Source organism: Fusarium fujikuroi, chromosome FFUJ_chr10 (genome assembly GCF_900079805.1).
Source record: "Fusarium fujikuroi IMI 58289 draft genome, chromosome FFUJ_chr10".
Classification (NCBI taxonomy): Eukaryota; Fungi; Ascomycota; class Sordariomycetes; order Hypocreales; family Nectriaceae; genus Fusarium; species Fusarium fujikuroi.
Genome location: NC_036631.1, coordinates 262,688 through 285,285, shown reverse-complemented (window position 1 = coordinate 285,285; position 22,598 = coordinate 262,688). Strand labels below are relative to the sequence as shown.

Sequence of the window (22,598 nt, the reverse complement as noted above, 5' to 3'; positions counted from 1 at the left end):
AGCACCGTCAAACAAGAGGACTCCCGCACCTCGGCAGAACCGCTCAATCCTGAACAAGCTGCATAGGCTTCAAGTCTAGACCCTTTTTCAGCCGTGACAAGGACTCGCCGGTTCTTGAAAACGTTAGCGTCGTGAATACCTGTGGCTAGCTAGACTGACTTGTCAGATACGGGCCAGACCACCATTAGTGCCCCGCTAATGCGGAACGTGACCCTTGTTTCTTTTTGTGACTATTGATTTAATGCTCAGCCTGGATGCTTATCTGACGAGCTCGGCAAACCCAAACTTTTTGAAGTACCAGTTACTGCCAAAGTCTGTCGGCTCTCTTTACGACACATCAATCTGGAGTCGACATACACACACTCACAGCACCATGGCATGGATAGTTGAGAATTTCCAGGTCCCTGTACCTCTCGGGGACTGCTCAATCCACATCCTTATCAAGGACCGAGAGTCCGTAGAATATGCGTTCATTATGGACGGCGGCGTTGACTCTGGTGAATATTCAGCCTCCAAAGCTATAATCCTGGCGCTAGACTATGTCAAAGGATATCTCGGTTCCCAATACGGGATTGAAGAAAAAAAGATCAGGTTCAATTTATGGGTGGTGACACACTGGGATGCCGATCATTTTCGTGGCATGATGGACTTGATTGCAAATTTCGGCGAAAAGAACAAGAAGAAAAGGGTAAAGAAAAATAGTAAAGAGATTGAAGTGGAACTCCCAGAGCCCACGGGGTGGATGGCTGAAATCTTTGTCGAGGATCCATTCTTGTATTGTGGGCGGTTGGAAGAGCCATTCACTTCGCAAGCAGTAAGTGAAATACCACCAGGCTCTGAAGTCCAATATCGAATTCGGCTAATTGGATATCTTGTGGAACAGTCTTCACTTGGCTTTTCGTTGACAGCGGGTGAATCAGCACGCGGGCTTGATATGCTCTCTGGGGTCAAGATCTTTAATGCAGATGGGACGCCTGAACCCTCTGAGCTGGATGATAGTCGTCCACGTTTCTGCATTGTAGGCGCAGATGGCTACGGTATTGCAGTCCCAAGATTTCAGCAGGATGTCAACAGAAATCAGTCATCAATCCTAGCCGTGCTATTCTGGCCTGGGAATGACGGGCAGTGCTGCTTCTACGCTGGTGGAGACGGATTTCCAGAATTGGAAATCAAAATAATCAGCGAATTTCTCAAGAAAAGCTCTATCGTCAAGTTGGGCAATGGACTTGATCTACTGAAGCTTGATCATCACGGTTCCTCGCAAGAGAATATCTATGGTGGTGACCTTCGGGAGGTAAAGTTAACACGGGATATGAAGATAGCCGACATGCCAATCGGGATTTTCAGGGCCAGAAACTACCTGGTTACACCAGGAAACCTGCATGGACACCCAAGTGAGTCAAGAACCGTACTGTTCTCCAGCATTTTTCAATAAACTCTGATAACAAAATATAGCCTATGACGTCGTTATGTGTCTTGTTGATCTTCTCCGTATAGCGACTGGGATAACGGAAGATGGAAGACCAAGAGGCAGAGTTTGGACCACGCGGTCTCCGTATTGGGCGACAAAGAAAACCCCAACGACTAAAGACCTTAGCGTGTATCACAACAAGGATTTGCAAGAGATCCTCGAGAAGGACCTCCAGGCGTATAGAGATGACACAAAGGAAGACTTAGAGATCGGGATGCTTCTAGCCACTGAAGCTGAAGTCAGTCAGAAACATTTAGATCGTGCAAAAGCCCTCAAAGCTTGGAAGACCAAGATACTTCAGCAAGCTGCTATACTGGTAGGTTTTCCGTCATTGCCTTGTGGATCAATGACATGGCCATGTCGCCGTTCTTGGCTTTGTCAAACTACTAAGATCGCTGCTTGTACAGGATGGCAAAAACCCGACCAATTACCAGGTGGAGAAGAAAGTGGCAGCCGAATGGGTGGAGATGGTAAGTGCTATTGTCTCAGAGATGCTGAGGTGCTGACGTTATCCTTTTTGAGCTGGACAATGTCAAGTGGAATATGCCATCATCTGATGAAGAGGAAGAACCCAAAACCGATAATTCCATTCAAGAAGAAAAGGAAACCCAAACGCAAAAAGAAGAAGCAGAAGAAGCCACGGCCAGCACACAGCTCGACTACGTCGATATAACACAAGATGATGTTATGAACATCCGTTTCGGAGGACATGAGATGTGGAATGGCATCTGCAGCCAGGGTGTTGTGCCTGCCCCTATTGATCCATTCTTTATCGTCCACTTCTCTTGGGTCGACGCAGTCTTCCAACCAGTTGAGTACCTAGGCGGGGATGGCAATCCCAAAGACTACAAGCCTGAGCCTAGCGTCCCGCCTCGCCACTCGAAGAGACCGCCGCGAAATAAAACAGCTCAAAAGCAGAAGATTGTAGATCCTCGCCTTACAAAATCCAAAACGTTAAAGATGGGAGAGGAATCGCTTGTGATTCGTCTCACGAAGCAGGATGACCTGTTTTACGTGGATGAAAGAAGCAGCTTCTTCCACGATAGTAGCAACCAGGAAAAAAGTCCAGATAGTGACATCGACCTTTCAATGCCTGACCTTTATGTTCCAATAGGTCGATATGGAAGTCAGGCATTGAAGGATCACAAGTTACTTACTAATATAAGCGAAATTGGGGGTCATTCCGCTATAGACAATCTTAAGGGTACAAGCTCTAAGGGCTTCTATCCCCTTCAATTGGGAAGCACTACCTTGAAAACCGACTTCTGCACGGTGGCTTCTCTTGCTACCGGAATAGACACGATGCGTTCATCTCCTGGCATTACTACGAGAGACATCAGTTCGACTTTTAAGACGAACGCGCAATTTGAGAGATCGGCTGCAATACTCGAATCTACCTTCATGAAAGGGCTGAAAGCCACTGGTTCCGAGCTTGAACTCGAGAACGAAGACGAGAAAGACGCCGAAAGTTCTATGGAAGAGGAAGTGGATGAAGACTTTGTTCCCGATGCTGCGTGGGAAGATGAAGACATTGAGATTGACAAAGTTCTCAAGACACTAGAAACCCTTAACAAGGATTATCAAGAAGCTTGGAAAAACAGTCAGCCACCGGGTGGTAATGGGAAGCGACAAAAAAGAACAGTTGAAAGGATGAAAAATGGAGTCTCTAAGATGAGAGAAATCAATGAAAAGGCAGAGAAGGAGGTGGCGGACATTGATCCGGCACTGTTCTTTGGAGACGTTGGCAAAATTTCCCAAGAAATGATCGAGAAGCTGCTCGTAATGGCTGTTACTTATATACCCCCTAAGCCAGAGAAGAAGAAGCGCGATGGCAAAGGGGTTGAAGGTAATCCGGTGCAATCTAATTTAGTGAAAAGGGGACGGAAGACTGTGAAAAACAGGGCATCTAAGAAGCCTAAGAGTGAGGGGTTAAAGGGAACTAGCAAGTCGAAGATTCAGCCAATAGGCAAGAAGGTTCACATATAGTACTGCCTTGGCAATACGGTCTATAGTTTAACCCTCTTCTTACCACAAAGCCCAAACGTACAGAAATGCGTGCTGATCAAATTTCTAAGAGTTTCAAATGCTAGATTTACTGCGGTAGAGTGTAAGATCGCAGTGATGTCTAATCTAATAACTCGGGATGATGTGATATCTCTAGTATATATGTTGGGTGAGGTAGCCAGTAAAGGTGAAATGGCAGATAGTACTACAGGACACTCTCAGTTTGCGTGCAAAACTGTATAGCCAGGTATAATATCAAGATTTTTCTATTTCCAGTTATGGAATGCCCATCTTTATGGACGATACTTATAGCTATTAGCCAGCAATTATATGGTTATGAATTCTTATAGCTTATGCTCACCCTTACATAAATATTCCTCATATTCTAGGTCAGGCTGGCCCTCCCAGTATAATGTTTCTGGGTCACTTGAGTTCTCAAAGGTATACTTTGCGCTTGCATCAGAAATAAGAACCTTCTGGATACCGTTAGCTGCAGCAGCCTCGGCAAGTAACTGGCATTGACAGGCCCGCTCTATAAGAGTCATGAGGAAGTAGGCCTCATCGACTGTTGTGCTAGTCGTAAGGAGACTATGGTTTTGTAGGATCATAGCCTTGCCCTTGGTTCCTACATGTTATCGTTATTACCAACTCTGGTAAAGAACAGAGAACCTCCAGACACACCTAAAGCAGCACCGATCTTGTCACCTTCTTCTTCAGTGACGACAACACCTCCAAAGTCCTATGCATAATCAGAAAAGGATAATTCAGTAAATAAGGAAAAACACTAACGCGGTAAACAGTCTGGGCATCGCCGTAGAGGTAGGCAGCGTCTTGTGTAATCATCTCTATACGTCGTCCAAAGACACTCCACGCCATGCCATGCACGCTGTGGGTATGGCATGCGGCAACAACATCTGGTCGAGCCTTGTGAACTGCGCTGTGAATGAGGAAACCGGCAGCATTTGCTGTTCGACTCATGTTTCCTGGTAGGAGAGCGTAAGTATTACAGGTCAAAGACATAAGGGGAGAATAATACCTCCGATCGGATTGCCTTCGTAGTCAACAAGGATCATATCGCTAGCTTTCAACATGCCAAAATGCACTGCCAAGGGGTTCTATGGTTCATCAGCGCTTGTTCCTACTATATCCATGCATCAAACCTTGGCACTTACTGTCCAGAATGTGTGTGGATTCTCAGGGTCTCGAACGGAAATATGGCCAGCCATACCGTCTGTGTAACCCAATCTTGCAAAGACACGAAAAGCAAGCGCCATCTTCTCCAACTGCCATTGCCTTTGCAACGCGAACGTGGGGTGTTTGGGGATGCCGGGGAGACAGACGCCTTGTGAGATTAATTGCAAGGGAGTCTTTTTAAACTCTTGAGGTTGTTCGTTAACTTGCGCTGAAGGGGGCATGATGATATGGCAGCAACGCTAGCAAATGAGATGGTTCTATAATTTGAAGAAAGGGAAGAACCTTTGAGTAGTTACTGAAATGTCCAGGTAGTCAGGGCTACCTTGCAGCCTGTTTATACCACGTCCTTTTCGACCCTTGTATGTCCATATCTCTGCAACTGCTAGCTGTGTACTCGTAGATACGCTTTACTATTTACAGCAGTGGAATACGATTACTCAGCGTTATCGGGGTTTAGAGCAGCCAGCAACAAATGGTCTCCGCATTTCTAACCCGCACTCCGTATTCACTGGCCAAGATCGGCTTAGCTTATAGTGATAACAGACTGTATTAGCTACGGGAAGGGGAAGGTCATTACGAAGTGATTAAACTACGCATCCTTCATTGGTCCTTATATTCTCCATACACTGTTTTGCGGTCTGATATGCCCGATGGCTGAAAGATTAAGAAAAAACTAGAGATATGTGGCGGGGCGAGCACACGAAAAGTGCCAGAAATACCTAGGTAAATTGATTCAAGGTACCTGCATTTTCGTAAAGTACTAACAGATCAGGTTAACCTCATCATATGATATCCCCACATGGGTATCTTTGGTGGAGTGTTACTGGACTGTCTGTCAAATACTAAAAGACGCAGTAGTGTTCACAAAAGAGTGTTGTCTCACAGTTCTTTCTTCTAAATTCTTGTGCAAATCTCAATATGCGTGCTACAACTAGACTTCCACTGGTGCGAACGACACACCTCTACCGAGGTGCATTCCCCGTCCAACGGCTTCTATCAAGCTCTCGATATCTACCCATGAGTACCCTTGTATCCGGCCAGAGGACAAGAACACAGGTGCGTTATGTCCAAGATCCATTACCGGCTGCGTATAGATACTCACAGGTTGACCTCAAGTCATTTACAATAGCCAGTACCGTACCGGACAACTTGAAACCCTTGCGGCGTTTCTCCACCATTATGCTTACTAAGAAATCATCAAGGGTCCCAATTTCAATCGATAGCAAGACTCAGGAGTTCTCTCCACTGCTTTTGCGTGACTCCTGCCAGTGTCCTCTGTGCGTACACGAATCAACCTACCAGCGTTTGTTCTCAACTGCCGACATCCCAGCCAACATCCAAGCCCGTTCGGTCGAGATCGATACAATTAGACAAGCTTTACCATACAAAGCAAGCGATAGCTTTCTGCGGCTTGTCAAAACTATATGGTCAGAATATGATGGGGCACAATTGAGCACAACAGCGAAGCATTGGTTTAGAATTTCGAGCCAGATAGGGTTAGATATGCCTCCATAATCTCGGTGTATATTATTACTGCAAAATATTAGTAAAAGGTGCACCGATCAGGGTCACTCCACCATTCCATAGGTATTGTTCCTTACCACTATCCACGCTTACAAGTGAGCATCATTACTCCCCATGATACAATTCATGCAGTACTATCGAAGAGATCCAACCACGTTCCCTTATACAGGGCTGTTCTGTTTTTAGCCGCGAATCTTCCACCCTCATTTAGATGCTTACTACCAATAGCTAAAGATCATGTGGTTAGACGGTCATCCAAGCGCCAGCTCCTTTGTAGATAAGCCTAGTAAGGTAAGCTTAATATCACGCCGCAGCCGTAATTTACAATAAATTTCGGTAATCGGCGATTATTTATAACACAACACAGAAACAATTGGTCCGTCGATTGTTGGGTACAATCTGAGATGCCGTGTAACCGTTGCTTCTCCTCATTTTCGGGTTCCGTTTCTTGGTCTAAATTCTTACTCATCTGGTGATATCCTTTCTTGGTTGGTGCTGAGTGAGACTACCCCAGGTCTGTTGGAATAATGTCTTAGTTCTGCGCTAGATATTTTACTTGCAGTTAAAACTTGTGGTTGATAGCAAATCAGCAGAGAGACCATAGAGACTACCCCAGCAAAAGGATTCTGCACAAATATGTATAAATTGAACGAATCTTTAGCTTTGGTCTTGGCAGATCTGTCTTGAGATACTATTGTTCAAAATGAGGACTTTTCATACACCTCTTACTATCATTGAGACGCTCGCCAAGACTCATGGGGATGCTGCGGCAGTGAGATATCTGTTACCTGATTCTTCTACTGAGTACAAGACCATCACTTATGCTGAGTACCGTAATGATGTCGAGAATGTAGCAAAAGCCTGGGTGTCTGTATTGACCCAGGCAGGCATTGCGAAAGGTGCTGTAGTGGGAATCTGGTAGGTTCATTTGCCGACACGGCCGCTCTTATCTAATATCTCACAGGATGAGAGGATGGTCATACCAGGATCTTCTACACTATTTGTCTCTCCAAAGAGCCGGTTTTATTCCGCAGCTCTTCTCACTTCGTATGACGAACCCAGTTGTTGTTTATGAACTCCTAGGCAAGAGCAATGCCGCGGCCTTAATCTACGATGCAAGCTGCGAGTCGCTTGTGAAAGATTGTCCTCTTCCAGCATTTCCTAGTAACGGCGCTTTGGGTAGGGCCGTGCCGCAGGACGTTGAGCTCGATGAAGTGACTACTGCTTTGAATGGTGATCAAGTTTCGGCCGTCTTTCATACCTCGGGTTCAACATCTGGAATGCCAAAGCTTGTTCCCACCACTGTCAGATGGATGGACTGTTTGATTCGCAAGAACAAACCATATACCCGCAGCGGACCGCAGCCTGTGTACTGCCTCATGTTAGTTCTTCGCAGCTCCTCATGTTCCAAAACTGATTCGTTGCAGGGGTTCTCATGCCCATGTTGGCAACACCATCAATCTTGCAGAAGCGCTAGCTATCGCAGGCTGTTTAATCGCCCCCAGGAGTATTCCCTATCCAACTTCTGAGTTGCAGAGCATGATTACCCATGGTGGTTTGACGGCCTTTTACATCTTCCCAGTTCTTCTCTCTGTCTTCATCAGAGAAGCACGCACCAACACCGTTTTACTCGAGCAACTTCGTAGTTTGCATCACATCTTTCACGCTGGGCAAGTTCTGGAGCCGTCGGATCAGGCGTGGGCTCACCAACAAGGGCTTAAGGTTTTTGATACCTACGGTTCCACCGAGATCGGACTATCAATGAGAGTATCTGCTACTTCCAAATACCTCACTCCATTTCCAGAATCAGGCTGTGAATTCATCCCTCTGGGTGGGGACTCATCTTCATCAGATCAACTTCTTGAACTTGTCATCCCTGCCGATGCGGATGACTGTCCTCATCCTTCACTCAGAAATAAGGAAGACGGCAAATTCCATACTGGTGACCTCTTCCAACGAGTCGGCGACGATCAGTACTCATACAAAGGACGAGTCGACGATAGAATCAAGATGCAGCTGTCTCTGGTATGTGACGCGGGATCGCTTGAAGCAGAAGCAATGCAAGTTTGTGAGGCCGATCTGATTTCCGCTGTATCTGTCATCGGATACGGACGTCCCAGTCCAGCAATTATTGTCGAGCCCAAGAATGACGACATATTAGAGTCAGGAAACAAGGGTTTGACAAAATTCAAGGAAGAAATCCTGCGCAGGATATCGCCGTTTCATGAGCGCAAGTATCTCCACGAGCGAATAGATGATCCACGCCTGGTCTTTGTTGTCCCCCAAGGAGCATTGCCCAGAACAGCAAAGGGAAACATTATGAGAAAGGCGGTGGAAGATATGTTCCTTGATGATCTAGAGAAGAGCTTTGGGGCTATTTTATCTGCGTAACATCTCAATGGTGTTCATCGGATAACGGGATGAGGAAGGTAGCACAAGGGCCAGAAACTATTCTGAATTACTGAAATAAAATGATCAGTGCATATTTATGACGGTCTTTGTCTCACTGCATATCATTTCCGCGAGAATCGTTGTTGTAAGACGTACGTCATTGACTCAGTGGAGTGGTGATTCATGGCTTCCCAAGCCACTATATGAGAAGGACTGAACACCATGAAACCCAAAGTGGCCTTTCTTTCCATTCATGACTCAGATGAAAGCTTTAAATCTCACATCACGAAAAAGAATATCTACAGGGTTATTATACCGCAACTAAAGATCATCTTCGACAAGAACCACGTTTGCGCATCAAAGCAAAAATAACATCTTCTACAGAAGAACTCAAATCAGCACCATGTCTTCCATCGTAGACAGCGTCAAGGTGCCTTCCCAAATTCCCTGTTCACTACCAGTGATTAACTTGTTAGAACACCATCGCCGAGAACTTCGGTGGACCAGCCGAAAAGCTCGCAACCCGTCAATTCTCGCTCGCCGAAACGCCCGACCTAATCAACAAAGTCGCCGTCGTCACCGGTGGCAGCGAAGGTATCGGCTACGGCGTCACACACACCCTCCTCTCCCATAATATCAGCAAGCTCTTCATCCTCTCCATCTCCGAAGACGTTGTTAACGGCGCCAAAAAGTCCGTCGCTGAGGAACTCGGCCAAGAGAAGGCTGATCGTACAGAGTGGATCCAGTGCGATTTGAGCGATTGGGCTGAAGTGAAGAAAGCAGCTGAGCAGATCAAGAAGTCGACTGATCGCTTGGATATTCTTGTTAATAATGCGGGAAGGGGAATCATGACGTATCAGCTTTCGAAGTATGGTGTTGATCAGCATATGGCTGTGAACCATTTTGGTCATGTTCTTTTGACTTCTTATTTGCTTGAACTTTTGAAGAAGACGGCTGATGAGCATGGGACAGTGAGGATTGTTAACCTGGCTTCTAATGCGCATCAGGGGGCGCCCAGCGATGTCAAGTTTGAGAGTCTGGATGAGCTGAACCAGGATCTTGGACCGAATCCTCAGTATGGGCGATCCAAGCTGGCTGCTATTTTATACAGTCGGTATTTGGATCGTCATGTCACCAAGGCTGGAAATCCCAAGATCTTGGTGAATGCCACGCACCCCGGATTCGTCAGCACCAGACAGAGTGTTGAGCATATTCATGAAGCGTGAGTGCACCTACTCTATCACTCTTAACACACTCACTGACAAATACTAGATATCCGCTTGCTGGATATGCCATGTCGATTGGCATGGAGCCCTTCAAGAAGGATCAATTCCAGGGCGCCACTAGTTCAGTCTTCGCTGCGACCATCACTGATAAGTCGGGACAGTATATCTGTCCTCCTGCTGTACCTGAGTCGGGTAATGAGCTTTCGCAGAATGAGCAGCTTGGCGAACAGTTGATGGAGTTGACGAGAGAGGTTATCAGCGACAAGTTTGAGAGCTTTGACGATCGAAGGTTTTATTAGACCATTAACTTATGTGATGATACTTGCGATGTATTAAAAAGAGATAAAAACAAATACTCTACTGCATACTCGCTTTTTGACTCTGAGTAACTATGGGGTGATAAAATGCTGATTTGCAGCGGCAATGAGTCGCTCATTCATGATCCCAATTCTGCCAATATATCTAAATAATTAACATCTCTGCAGTTATGCCTAAAAAAGTAAAAATAGAAAGGCAATATCTCCTCTTTACTAAGTCAACCTTAACACATATATACTTTCTTGAGTTTGGATTAATAATGCTGGATTATTTATTGTTTCCATACCCTAGAGTGCTTTTGTCTGCATAACTATCTCTTAAATGAGCACAATCTACATATTTACAGATTGTGGCCGAACTAATTATCAATCTTAATTGGCACGGTCCTATAGTCTAGTGGTCATGACGTTGGATTTTGATCACCCTCAAAGTCTTCCAAAGACCCCGGTTCGAACCCGGGTAGGACCTCATTTTTTCTCAACTTCATCAAATCATCACTTTTTGCTAAAATCCACTCTTCCCTCTGTTTCGCTCTGTGTTTATTGCAAAATACCAATGACGCGTCGCCATGCCTGTCACATCATCAAGGGTCCAACCCCAGCTTTTCCAAGTCATCAAGTGGAGCCCAGTCATCAACGCCAACCTTATAGCAGCCTAGCCTCACGTCACCTGCCCCCTTCTCCGCATCTTCCTCATTGGCTCCCCATACTCTCTTCATCACTCCTGAAAAACAGCATCATCCGAATTTCCTCGTCGATGGTATCGACATGATGCTGCTCGGCATGGGCTGGCATAAGCCTGACAACTTTGCCGGGTCGTCGAGTTGGGCTATCACGATTGGCTTGTTTGTTGCGTCGGGCGGGTTGTTGTTTGGCTATGATCTGGGGTGAGTTTTTAATGTCTCGTTGGATTGATTGATTCTGCGGCGCGGTAGGCATCGCCTTGTGCCTGCATGCGACGGTGCTATTCCTTCCGCTCTCTTTTATTCTATCGCCTGATTTTTTACGCGTTGAGCATGATTCTCGCGAGATAGCCTCAAAGGTCTCTCCTATTTACATTGATCGGCAACACTATGGCCCTGACTAACCTCATCTCACTCATAGCGTCATCAATGGCATCCTCGCCATGGCCGTCTTCAAAGACCACTTCAGCACCAATCAATCCTGCAAAGACGACCAAGGCCACATCGATCTCTGCCCCGAAGACTCATCTCTCATCGTCGCCATTCTCAGTGGTGGAGCAGTCATCGGCGCTTTAGTCGCAGCTCCATCTGGCGACAGCATCGGGCGGCGGAAGACATTGCTCGCAGCTGTCACCACATTTTGCATTGGAGCCATCTTTCAAATATGTGCTCGAGCAACACCAATGTTATTAGTCGGGAGGTATGTTATTTATCTGTAATACGCTGTGATTTATGCTGATAGCAAAAGGTTACTTGCTGGCGTTGCAGTCGGAGCTATTTCCGTTCTCGTCCCTCTCTATCAGTCCGAGACTGCGCCGAAATGGATACGCGGGACCATCATATGCATGTATCAATTCTCCATCACGGTGGGGATATTAACTGCGACTACTATTAACGTCGGCACATCCAATATCGACAGCGGTGCCGCATACCGAATACCACTTGGCATCCAGCTCGTTCCCGGCCTCATCCTCGCCTGCGGTATTGTCTATCTCCCCGAGACTCCCCGCTTTCTCGTTAAGAAAGGGCGTTTACTAGAAGCAGAAGTATCTCTAAGTCGTTTTCGCAGACTGGATAAGACGCATCCCGCTCTGGTGGATGAGCTTCAAGAGATTATTGCGAATCATCAGTATGAACTAACCCTCGGTCTCGATACATACAAAGCCCTCTTCGCGAGAAACTCCTCCCTTGGCCGTCGGACCATGACTGGCTGTGGGCTACAGATGCTGCAACAATTAACTGGTATCAACTTCGTCATGTATTACGGAACCACATTCTTCAGCAATGCCGGGGTCAACAAGCCCTTTCTTACCAACCTAGCCATGATCATCATCAACTGCGTTTGCACAGTGCCTGGTCTCATTGTAATTGAATCATGGGGAAGGCGAAAGCTCCTCATGGCTGGCGCTCTGGGCATGGGCATTTCTCAGTTGCTGATAGCAGCTGTGTACTCGGCAACCCAGGACAAGATGGAAAAGTCTCATGGAGGGGCCGCTAACATGGTCCTTGTCGTCTTTTGTGCTCTCAACGTATTTTTCTACGCATCGTCTTGGGGGCCGGTTGCCTGGGTGGTGACTTCAGAGATCTTCCCGCTCAAAGTACGCGCAAAGGCCATGTCTGTATCAACAACAGCAAACTGGCTCTTGAACTTTGGAGTAGCCTACGCGCCACCATACATCCTCGGCAGAGGCGCAAACGCATTCGGACTCAAGATCTTCTTTATCTGGGGGTCGTGCTGTCTCCTTTCCATTGCTTTTGTATGGTTGATGGTATACGAAACTAGCAAAATGACCCTGGAGCAGATTGACGAGATGTATGAGAGAGTGAGGCATGCCTGGGAGAGTCCGGGATTCAACCCGACATGGAGCTTTCAACAGATGCAGAATGCGGGATGGGCAGCGAATGAGCAGCCCGAGCAACAGGCTGGCGATGGACATTCGGCATCGAACGTCAACTCGACAGACGACGAGAGTCATGAAACGGCACCGATAAGGCCGGATAATTCACACGGATCCACGACTCCAATGGTGAATTTGGATTTTAGTTACTAATTAATTTCTCTTTACATTCCTTGCCACCGAATGCAGTCACAATGTGAGACCGCCGTTGGCCAAGCTTTGCCAATGCAACAGTGAACTCAACCGAATTCTTGGATGCATACAACAATGCAGCATGACCTGAAACTAGGCAGAGGACTTCACATGCCCAAAAACAAGTGCTACAAGTGCTTGGCGAACAATCAGACATTGCATGCCAGCTGATGTTTCACAAAAAAACCCTTGGTAACAATGCCCAGCCTAAAACGGCTGCATAAACCTCCGTCTGGCAACGGAGCGTTCCTCAGAATAATGGGTCATCCTATTCTGGCAACCATCTGTAACTTTCTAGATGCGTCGGGATCCTTACGTACTCTATCGTTCGATTTCTATCAAAATAGAATCATATCGAGCTTTCTAGACCCCACCACGACTGACCAAATCTATTCGGATCTCACACATTCCGACACGTAGCATAGGCTATCTCAAGGCCAACGCCGAGCCCGAAGCGCGAGCTTACCATTTCTGAGACTGTGGCCCCAAGCCGCATTCCAGCCCAGCGTCTTCCAGAACAAAAGTAAAACTCGTATCGTTGGCCAATCAATATTCTGATGACCGCAACCGTCAGTCACATTCTAATTCGGCAGATGAACGATGTGGCTGAAACCCTGAACGATGATCTTCCGATTCTTGGCATTCCATGATGTTTGTGGCTTGGCTATGTCGGGAACCAGAACGGGTATCAGCTCATGGGCTGATTCTAGATGGGGCTTACCGGGCCGGGTGGTGACATTTAACACACAACCATCGTGTAGGGCTGGAGTTTGGGGTCTGGTCCATCGGGAGAGCGGCATTGTTGCAGCTTTGGACTATTCTAAATGTCGACCGAAGAGGCTGACGATTCTTCAGCTTGCATATGGCTTACCGTTTGTGCAAGAGTGATGCAGCTCAGGAACATCATGGTACAGCTTTAGAATAAGTACTTAGACACAGGACGTGAATTGACTTGGTGAGTTGACATTTCTCACGATAGGGTATATCTCGCGCCGCTATCTAAGCCTGTAAGCTTGAATATCAACACAAACTCATAACCGTAACGAACCCTTCATTCTCCATAGCATAAATATAGCAAATTACCCAAGAACGTAATGCCATCCAAGATTACCAAATAAAACCCATTAGGTTCATCTTCCCTTTGTCTTCAATCCCGTCATTGACGCCGAACTCCTGATAGAACTTGCAGGTGTATTCGAGAACACAGGACGAAATCCTTCTAGTTTCTGCCGACGATCAAACTCTTTAAGAAACGTGTACACACTACCGAGAGGCATGTACTCTAGTAGAGGCCGCAATTCGCTGGGAAACATTTCCGCGCCGTGATCTTTAATATCCTCATTGACGCGATTGAGGCGAAGAATCTGCATCCAAGACACAATGCCATCGCCAACCATGAACGTCGGAAACTGCGCCTGGGCAATATCATCCAGGATCCACGTATTCCGAAAATACGGCCTGTTCAGAAAGCCAGAGATGGCTTTGTAGCTGGGTACTTCCGTCGGGTCCGTGATCCCCTCAGGAATGTCACTGAGATGAGCCACGGGCCCCATCCACTGCAGAATCGGCGCGTAGTTGGCCGGGTTCGCCTCACGATCTCCTGGCTCTCCGAAATTCGCCGGCATGCACTTATCCCACGCCCTGATAATCTCAATCGCAAGGTCAGACGTCGCATCCTTGGGTCCCAACCATCCCACGACCAGCTTCGCCTCGCGGTACGCACGAGCCATATGCGCACGTCGCTCAGCCTCTTCTTTTCTGTCGCGCCTGTTGATGCATAATAGATCGATCCAGATTCGTAGCGGAGGCTTGTCGCATCTCGCGGAGCCCGGGTCGACGAGTTTGCGGAGGAATGAGCGTAGCCATCCGGGCGGTTTCTTTGTCGGCGATGGTGGCGGAGAGGGCTGTTGCTGTTGTTGGTGATTACTGATTGTCTTTTCCGTCTCAAGATCGACCCTTGAGGAGGAGGCGTTGTTGATGACGGATTGGGCTCGGGGTCCTAGGAAGACTTCGCGCGTGTAGCGGATCGCTTCGGCGAGGTCGGACGGTATAGCTACTCTTTGGCCATTGAGTTGAATGGGCTCGGTTTTTGTGATGTCGCCGTAAAGAGCGGAAAGACCAATGAAATCAGGCGCATCGCATAGTTTCTCGTGGACAAGACGACATACTATTCGGTCGTTGATGTCGTTGTTCGGCGAGGGCTGCAGCTCCAGTATCCTCACTTCACGCGCCGCCAGATCTAGCGGCCGGTAGTGAATCGAGGACAAACCATCTGACGGCGGTGCCATTAGTCACTGCTGTCTTAGCAATCGAATGTGTGTGGGCTCGTATGTATGTTGGTTGGAGCCTTGTCTCTCTCATGCAGGATGTCATGCAAGGAGGGGGGGCAGTGTCGAGAATCAGGATGATATGATGAATGGCTCAAAGGGTTACGGTCACAAAGGGAGGGGCCAGAAAGTGGGAGAAACAAGGTACTTGTTTTAATCGACATTTGCCAACTGGTTTGTGCGTTCCCTCAGCACAAGTGGGTGAGAAAAAACCTGCCGAGACCCTGGAATGTGACCCAACGAGAGGATAATGTTCCCACTCTGTTACTGCCGGGTTTGGACATGTCAGGAATGGGGAAGATCACGGCAAGGATTTACACGAGCTAACAGCCTAAAAGGCAATCCACTGCCGTCGTCGCAGCTGATAACATGACCTGAACCCAGCTTGTGATTAGTATTCCACCGTCCCAAGCCCATCCCGCACGCCACTGATCTCGATCTTTCTAGTCTAACCATATAGACTTTAGAGCGAGGCCTGATGCAGAGGAGTAAGATGCTTGTCAGCAACTCTAAGATTGGAAAAACGCTCACTCGTGGCAATTGACATTTGCGGAGGAGGAGATTTGTGCTTTGGAGGCCCGGCCCGGTTTCAATTCTTGGTCAGGACGTGGGAAATGCTAATTTAGCGCTGGTGATAATGATTGTTCCTTGTCTAGTCTCAGTTTAGCGTGGGTGCTCTGTAGCTGAACGCGGAATACCAATCTGATGTCATGATGGTGTATAGCTCGTGACGAGGACTTGCTGGCATTACGCCTGAAACAACGCCTTCGATTTACTACATTTCTGAGAATTATTCTAGAAGTACGAAAATGGTTTCCAGAGCTTCTAGAATTTGCCACTTTTTCCTTATTTCCTACCTCAGCATCTGTGGACTCTTGATGTACGTGCTGTGCCTCACCGCCCTCCTCAAGACGTAACCAGAACTGTCCCCCTTCCTATCTCGGCAAGCGTTCTCTTTCTCCCGATGCGCGTATGTGACGAACCCGCATTCTTTGGTAACGCGAGTGGAGCTGGGTCTGTTCACGTGTAGACACGAGAATGGCTTGTTGCTTGACAGCGTGGATCTGCTAACTACCGAGTTATGCCACGTTTGGTGCTAGCGCCGGGAATCGATCACGCAAAGATTCCGCCGCACGGCTTATTTCCTATGGGATTTTAGCACAAGTGCACTTAAAATCTGCATGTTGATTGCAACATTACGATGCAACGTGGACGAGCTGTCAAAACACCTGATATGATACTGCATCTCGCCATCGCGATACAAACCTCGCGACTTCGCCTTTGCTGTTGAGCGAGTTGTCTCAGAGACTGGAATACTTCTTGGATTACCGGTTTGTCCGCCAGGGCTGCTCACTGAGACATTTAACAAACCTGCATCAATACCAGGGACCTGACTTCCCTTGGTGCTGGACTGTTGGCTGCGTAACCCACCACACCATCGTGATGATCTGCAGAACAAACTTCTCGATCCGAGACACGCCCCCGGTAATCAAGGAGGAGACAAGTGGATCATCACCACCAGTTCAATTTGTGCATCCCTGTTTTCTGGATCTAGGCCCTAGTTGATATGCCTCACCAACAACCAGAAAGAATTGCAGAACCAACAGACATACTGCAAGACAAATCGGTAATTCTTTCAGTCATGTACAGATATTCCTCGGTAATGCCATCTGCGCTTTTTAATCCGCAGTCTCCCTCTGATGAAAATGAAGTTATAAAAGGAAGCTCGTGAACCGCCCTAGTAGGGATCCATCAACGCTCAGACTCTCTTACCCTCGTAAAGTATCAACTCACTAATCTCCCCTTGTCGATCGAAATGTCTTTCCCCTTGTGTCTACCCTGGCCTCAGCAAGCCTACTGGGGCGAGTTTGACCTCAGCGGGCTCAAGATAAAACCTAAAGACCGTGCCCTACACGATTCAAGTTCCACCGCCGATATCCCCCCGTACTTCTGGGGCAAGGGTCTCCGGGGTCGTGGGCTCGGGAGATTCCTTACCCGAAGGACTGCCAAGCCCAAGCATGCTGGGTACACTGAAGCTAGAAGTCTCATCGGACGCGGCACTGTTGATGATCTCCAGAGACTGTCGTATCATGCAAGCACTTTCGTCATCGAAGTATTTGAGGATATTGAAGATGCTTCGGGTGCTTCGTCGACTGAATCCTTGTCGTCGCCTGGTTCAGGGCCTAGAGTTACTCAGCTAAGACTCTCCCCTGAGCTAGAGGCATGGAAATCCTCCCAGCATGCGATCGGCAATGTCTTACCGCCCAAGGGCGCTGGGTTGAGCCCTGTTTCCCAAGAGATCCTTCACGTCCTTGGCGCAGAGGATTGGCCTGAAGCTCTCAAGACGACGAACGCCCTGTTTGGATGCGGTATCGCTAGTCTTCTTATGGGCGCTGCTGATTCAAGTACCATGTTCTCCAACTATGTCACCGACATGGCTTTCTATTACGAACACGGGTACAACTATGTCTTTCCTAACCTTGAGCCTCTGTTAGAGAAGGGTCTTAATGATCCTCATGCGCTACGAACCCCTGGCGGTCGGGAGCGTCGCGATGCAGTGGCTATCGGCAAGCGATACATCCAGGGCAAGATCGCCCTTGAGAAGAAGCACAAGGGCCATCTACTAAATCGATCTGCGCGACTTGATCGACGAACTGCTCAGATCGTTTCGCTGTCTGAGAGTAGTCTTCTCGGCATGGCGGCTGAGGCTACAGCACGAGGCTTTGACCCTGGCGCTGTGATGGCCGATCTTGTCTTTAGTTCACCAGGCACCGATGTCGTTGACGTTGGATGTGACCTTGTCAACTCAGAGGTCATGAACTCGTTCTTGAATGTGACGGATATAACGGACACTGGTATCGTGAGCGAGGATGTTTTGAGAAGGGTGTATGATGCGTATGCTGTGATGGGCGCAAGGATGCTCACTCATCGATGGCATGAGCCTGTTGCGAGGATGTGTGCTGCGCTGTATACATGGCATATCCAGAACGATCGCCACATGTTCTTCCGTCGTGCTCTGCTGGGATGGTCCAAGGCGAGGAAGACACCCGCTCAGCCTCAGAGCGAGGGTGACTTTGATGAGGTTTTCGATAAGCAATTCCGTCTGACTGGATTCTCTCGAACTCTCGACGCTAGATACGCGTGCAACGGTGAAGACACCTGCAACCACGTCCACGAGCATCTTGCACGCCACGGCGAAGAGCCTCTCCTGAAAGAACTGTGGTGGTATCTCGTGACTGGTCCTCTCGAGTACGTGCGGGGTGGCAAGGTCGATGAGGCTCGCGAATTGGAGTTAGCCGAAGGGTCCAGGCTACGAATGGCTAAGCTTTTCGCTAAGGGTCGGGTATTGGAAATGGTCTGGCTGATTGCCCATGCGAACCATCACGCTTGGCAGGTCAACTACTTGTTTGAGGCTGCCATGTTTGGTAGCATTCTTGATGGTGGGAAATTGATTGGGAAGCTGGATAGAAAGGATCAATGATATGGGTCATGATACGATGATGATTGGATGATTTACGGTCTGCGCTGTGTTTCTTAGAGTTGTTTGAGTTATGATATCTCTTATGCTTAGGATAGATTACGAATTCATCTTCTATGTTGTGTCACTGAGCTTTTACTGGTAACCGTATTTGTGATCATCCGTCCCTTTAATGGTAAAGTTCTATTGAAACAAACAAGTCGCTATGCAATGATACAACAGCTCCAGAAATGAACCAACGAATGATGCCGAGCGCAAGACCTCTGCCCTCTTCCCATGAATGTCATCTGCCATCTGTCGCGTGTCAACATGTCATGTCAAACCTAATTAACGGCTAAAAATGGGCTGACACAATTTCCGGATCTAAACGGACCTTCTATTTCCCCCATCCAACAACGCATCATTCAGTGTTACATCACCTGAACACTAAGCCGCTGCAACCTTCGAAATGTCACTATCACTCCCCTTGCTAGGCGGATATGCAGTCGCATCGGTGCTCGGACGCCACGTCTCAGCGTCACCCAAACGGTCAGACGTAAGCCCGCTACTTCCGGGGTTCTTAAAACCACGTTCTTGTTGTCGTTGGAAGGAGATCTTTCGAAGACGCTCGGTCTCTGCGGGTGTTAAGTGAAGCTGTGAATCCTTGTTAGATCGTTGTTGGGGAGAGCTTGACGATCGACTTACATAGACTTCAATACCGATGGCGTGGATGGCTAGTGCTAGCCAGATGGCCATGGAGAAGCCTAGCGATAGAGCGGATGCAATGTTCTCGCTACTATCCCCTGACATGTCACCTTGTACTGCAACCCAGGCATTTGGATCATCGCAGGTAGGGTACTTGGCGATCAGAGACTCGGTGTCGTCGTAGAAAGAAGCGACCTTTGCGCATTGCATTGGGAGTCGGTAGCTTGGGTTCTTGGACATAACCACGGCAGAGATGATCATGATTATTCGCAGAGTGATAATTGAACCAGCCTGGCCTCGTTAGCTGCTGTGAGTCACAATGAAGTTTGTGGTAGACTTACATAGAACCATGCGCGAAGCATCCACGCACGGTGTTGCTCAAGCTGCAGTGTCTTGATATTCCATATCGCCAGGAAGAGTGACCCGAGAAACATGATCGACATGAGACCTACAGCAGCTCTAATCGGAAGTGAGCCACCAAAGGCGACAGGCGCGATAATGATGGCGCCGACAGTCCCGATAACCGCCAGAACAACGACGATGTATCCATTCATACGGTGAAACAGCAGTGCTTTGTATCGAATAAAAGGAGTGAATTGAAAAACAACAAGGAATGAAGCCGGAATGATGGTGTAGAGATGCATTTTGATGCCGATCTTGTAAAAGTCCTTTCTGTTGTAAGACCAGCATTCGCCGGGGCCTGCACCGTTACCAGTGCTGTTGGGGTTGCAGTAAATGCTGTTATAATTGAGGAACATCATTCGAGCGAGGGCGAAGCCGAACATGGCGCCGGCGAAGATGAACCAGAGGATGAAGTTGTAGCCTTTAGAGAAGCCAATTGGGTTGTAGACCTTGCGGGCCTTGGCGACGAAGGCATTGGCTGGGGGGCGTGTAGGAGCTGCCATTGTGTTGGGCTTGGTCTAGTTATTGCGAGATGAAGCAGATTGAAGACGTATTCTCATTGAGAAATTGAGCATGTTATATATATTTTACGGCTTCACAGTATATGGCCAGCCCTATGTCTCGGCAGTTAATATCGTAGCTGTCATGCCCAATCCTTTGGCGCACAATAAATCTACAAGTAGTCAAAGCAACGGCAATCCCTCGCATTCACTTTGCCAAGCCCGCAAAGACTCCAATCAAAGCGAATGCGAAACCCCCCGTAAACGAAAATGCATCGTGGGGTGTTGAGCGCTAAACTACATCGAGAGTCAATCCGCGCTGGAAAAAAGTCAATGCCGTCATCAGCCAGGGCTGAGCTGACCCAAGCGAAACCGAAGAACTAAGCGAAGCATCACTGAAGAGCTCGGTTTGGTGGTCCAGCCCTGCGCCTTTTGGTTCTTCTTCTGGAATGATACTGTCGCCTTATATCTTTGTCCTGTGGTTGCCAGAACGTAATCTCTGAGCTGACGGCAGTTCTTAGCCCAAGATGGTTGGTGTGCCCGGTAGATCCAAGGCATGCGTCACCTGTCGGAGGCGTAGAAAGGGTGTAAGTCCATCGGTCCGTCCAACGGTCGCTGCTAACGATTTGACAGTGCGATAAGAAAGTGCCCTTTTGCGGCCAGTGTCTCACTCTAGGTATCCCATGCGAGGGATATGAGCGTCAACAAATATGGCTCATCACCGAAGGATCCACGCAAAAATCATACACCAAATCTCCATCACGAAGTCCATCCTCATCACCAAGCTCAACTTCGGGATCGGTGGTAATACTTCACGACTCACTTACAAGGACAGCCAGAGCCCAAAAGTTCACTGGTCTTTTCTGGTCAGATTATCTGTCTGGTGGAAGTGGTTATTCCCTAAAAGCCTCAGGTATAACCAGTACCAAGTGGATGAAGCTCTATGAGGCTCTGAGCGAAGTTGAAGCTAGTCTTCAATACGTCGCTATGGCACTCAGCACAGCGACGCTTGGCGCCACCAACAATGACATCCAGCTCATGAACAAGAGTCAACAGGCGTATGGCCTAGCAATGCAGCAAATGGCAACGTCATTTATATCTCCGTCACGAAACAAGGATGGTATCCTCGCTTCTATCCAGCTCATGCGAGTATACGAGGTCAGATTGCCCCATGAATTTTGCGAATAGAGATACTAATTGGCCAACAGCAATTATTCGGCACTGGCATTTCCGCAGCTCAAAAGAACTCGCCCGTATCGCAGATCAAGGGTTTCAGAAAGCATATAGATGGGGAGACTGCTCTCATTTTAAGTCGCGGACCTGAAGATTCATGGTCTGCCATGGGAAAACAGCTTCTTGCGGATGGCCGTCTAACTTTGGTATGTCTCACCTCATATGCTGCCTCACCAGCTCACAAATATAGATCAACGCATACATCTCACGACGCAAACGATCACCATACAACAACGGCTGGAAACAATCACAACTCTGGCGCTCAGTAACAAACTCCCCCCTCAACCAACTCATTGACATATTGGTTGAAGTACCAGCACTTCTAGAAGACCTCGATATCTTCCGAGAAACTCTGAATATCGAACTCTATAATTCAATTCTGACTCGATGTCACTCCTGCGAGGTTGAGATATTAGCGCTAGGGTTGGGATTTGGCGAGTCACTTACTACTTATGACTACACATATACCAGGGAGCCTTTACCGATACCCAAGAACGATGATGATCTCGCAGTTGTTTATCTGAGCTGCTATTACTGGATGACATGCATGTTTATATACTCAACATTGGGCTTCTGCGAACTCGAATCCATGGATATATATGCAAGAAGCCCTATACTGAGTTACCCAAGCCAACGAATTGCAATGTCTTATGCCTACAAGATTGCTCACGCCATACACCTGCTATTTGACCCTCCAGCCGGAACTTATAGCTCAGTAGCAGCATTTTTCCTTCTCGGGACTGCTCTACGATACCTCATCATGATAGAGACCCACGGCGGCAATGAAATTATGAGCAAGGAGAGGATGCTCCTGGTGAGCATATTTACTAGGCCATTTCTGGGGAGCTTTGTTGGGAGATTTCTTCAAAACTTGCAGGTGGATGATGGTATCGACTATGGATATCCTGCGGATATACTCTTGGGGATGAGAGGGGTTGAGTATAGAGCCAGAGTCTGGTGGTGCGGAATGATGCAGGCTGGATTGCCGGAGTTTACGCTAGAAGATCCATGTTATCCATCAAAATAATAATATTTGTCATGTATCTTATCATCCTCAACCTATATACAAAGGAG

At 47.8% G+C, this 22,598-nt stretch overlaps 9 protein-coding genes, besides 1 other annotated feature; 6 read left to right on the top strand and 3 right to left on the bottom strand.

The window, feature by feature from the left end:
* Positions 1-373: 373 nt before the first annotated feature.
* FFUJ_10324 (uncharacterized protein) lies at positions 374-3,457 on the top strand (the record flags this gene model as incomplete). XM_023569094.1 has 4 exons in its annotated part: positions 374-1,394; positions 1,456-1,787; positions 1,879-1,941; positions 1,994-3,457. The coding sequence occupies 4 exons, from the start codon at positions 374-376 to the stop codon at positions 3,455-3,457; spliced, it is 2,880 nt and encodes a 959-aa protein (XP_023436356.1).
* A 362-nt stretch (positions 3,458-3,819) lies between these two features.
* Positions 3,820-4,890, bottom strand: FFUJ_10323 (related to novobiocin biosynthesis protein novR; the record flags this gene model as incomplete). XM_023569093.1 has 5 exons in its annotated part: positions 3,820-4,100; positions 4,157-4,214; positions 4,265-4,458; positions 4,512-4,590; positions 4,648-4,890. The coding sequence occupies 5 exons, from the start codon at positions 4,888-4,890 to the stop codon at positions 3,820-3,822; spliced, it is 855 nt and encodes a 284-aa protein (XP_023436355.1).
* Positions 4,891-6,896: 2,006 nt separating this feature from the next.
* FFUJ_10322 (uncharacterized protein) lies at positions 6,897-8,584 on the top strand (the record flags this gene model as incomplete). XM_023569092.1 has 3 exons in its annotated part: positions 6,897-7,111; positions 7,158-7,574; positions 7,621-8,584. The coding sequence occupies 3 exons, from the start codon at positions 6,897-6,899 to the stop codon at positions 8,582-8,584; spliced, it is 1,596 nt and encodes a 531-aa protein (XP_023436354.1).
* A 403-nt stretch (positions 8,585-8,987) lies between these two features.
* FFUJ_10321 (putative alcohol dehydrogenase Bli-4) lies at positions 8,988-10,109 on the top strand (the record flags this gene model as incomplete). XM_023569091.1 has 3 exons in its annotated part: positions 8,988-9,014; positions 9,061-9,806; positions 9,857-10,109. The coding sequence occupies 3 exons, from the start codon at positions 8,988-8,990 to the stop codon at positions 10,107-10,109; spliced, it is 1,026 nt and encodes a 341-aa protein (XP_023436353.1).
* Positions 10,110-10,510: 401 nt separating this feature from the next.
* Positions 10,511-10,596, top strand: a tRNA (tRNA-Gln).
* A 299-nt stretch (positions 10,597-10,895) lies between these two features.
* On the top strand, positions 10,896-12,861 carry FFUJ_10320 (probable RCO3 glucose transporter; the record flags this gene model as incomplete). XM_023569090.1 has 4 exons in its annotated part: positions 10,896-11,014; positions 11,232-11,510; positions 11,559-12,339; positions 12,394-12,861. The coding sequence occupies 4 exons, from the start codon at positions 10,896-10,898 to the stop codon at positions 12,859-12,861; spliced, it is 1,647 nt and encodes a 548-aa protein (XP_023436352.1).
* A 1,169-nt stretch (positions 12,862-14,030) lies between these two features.
* Positions 14,031-15,188, bottom strand: FFUJ_10319 (uncharacterized protein; the record flags this gene model as incomplete). The annotated part of the gene is made up of 1 exon (XM_023569089.1): positions 14,031-15,188. The coding sequence occupies one exon, from the start codon at positions 15,186-15,188 to the stop codon at positions 14,031-14,033; it is 1,158 nt and encodes a 385-aa protein (XP_023436351.1).
* A 1,855-nt stretch (positions 15,189-17,043) lies between these two features.
* Positions 17,044-18,708, top strand: FFUJ_10318 (uncharacterized protein; the record flags this gene model as incomplete). Its single annotated transcript, XM_023569088.1, has 1 exon — positions 17,044-18,708. One exon carries the CDS (start codon positions 17,044-17,046, stop codon positions 18,706-18,708), a length of 1,665 nt encoding a protein of 554 aa, XP_023436350.1.
* Positions 18,709-19,131: 423 nt separating this feature from the next.
* Positions 19,132-20,294, bottom strand: FFUJ_10317 (uncharacterized protein; the record flags this gene model as incomplete). XM_023569087.1 has 3 exons in its annotated part: positions 19,132-19,338; positions 19,390-19,680; positions 19,731-20,294. 3 exons carry the CDS (start codon positions 20,292-20,294, stop codon positions 19,132-19,134), a joined length of 1,062 nt encoding a protein of 353 aa, XP_023436349.1.
* A 524-nt stretch (positions 20,295-20,818) lies between these two features.
* On the top strand, positions 20,819-22,551 carry FFUJ_10316 (uncharacterized protein; the record flags this gene model as incomplete). XM_023569084.1 has 4 exons in its annotated part: positions 20,819-20,878; positions 20,925-21,449; positions 21,500-21,670; positions 21,715-22,551. The coding sequence occupies 4 exons, from the start codon at positions 20,819-20,821 to the stop codon at positions 22,549-22,551; spliced, it is 1,593 nt and encodes a 530-aa protein (XP_023436348.1).
* Between the last annotated feature and the right edge of the window lie 47 nt (positions 22,552-22,598).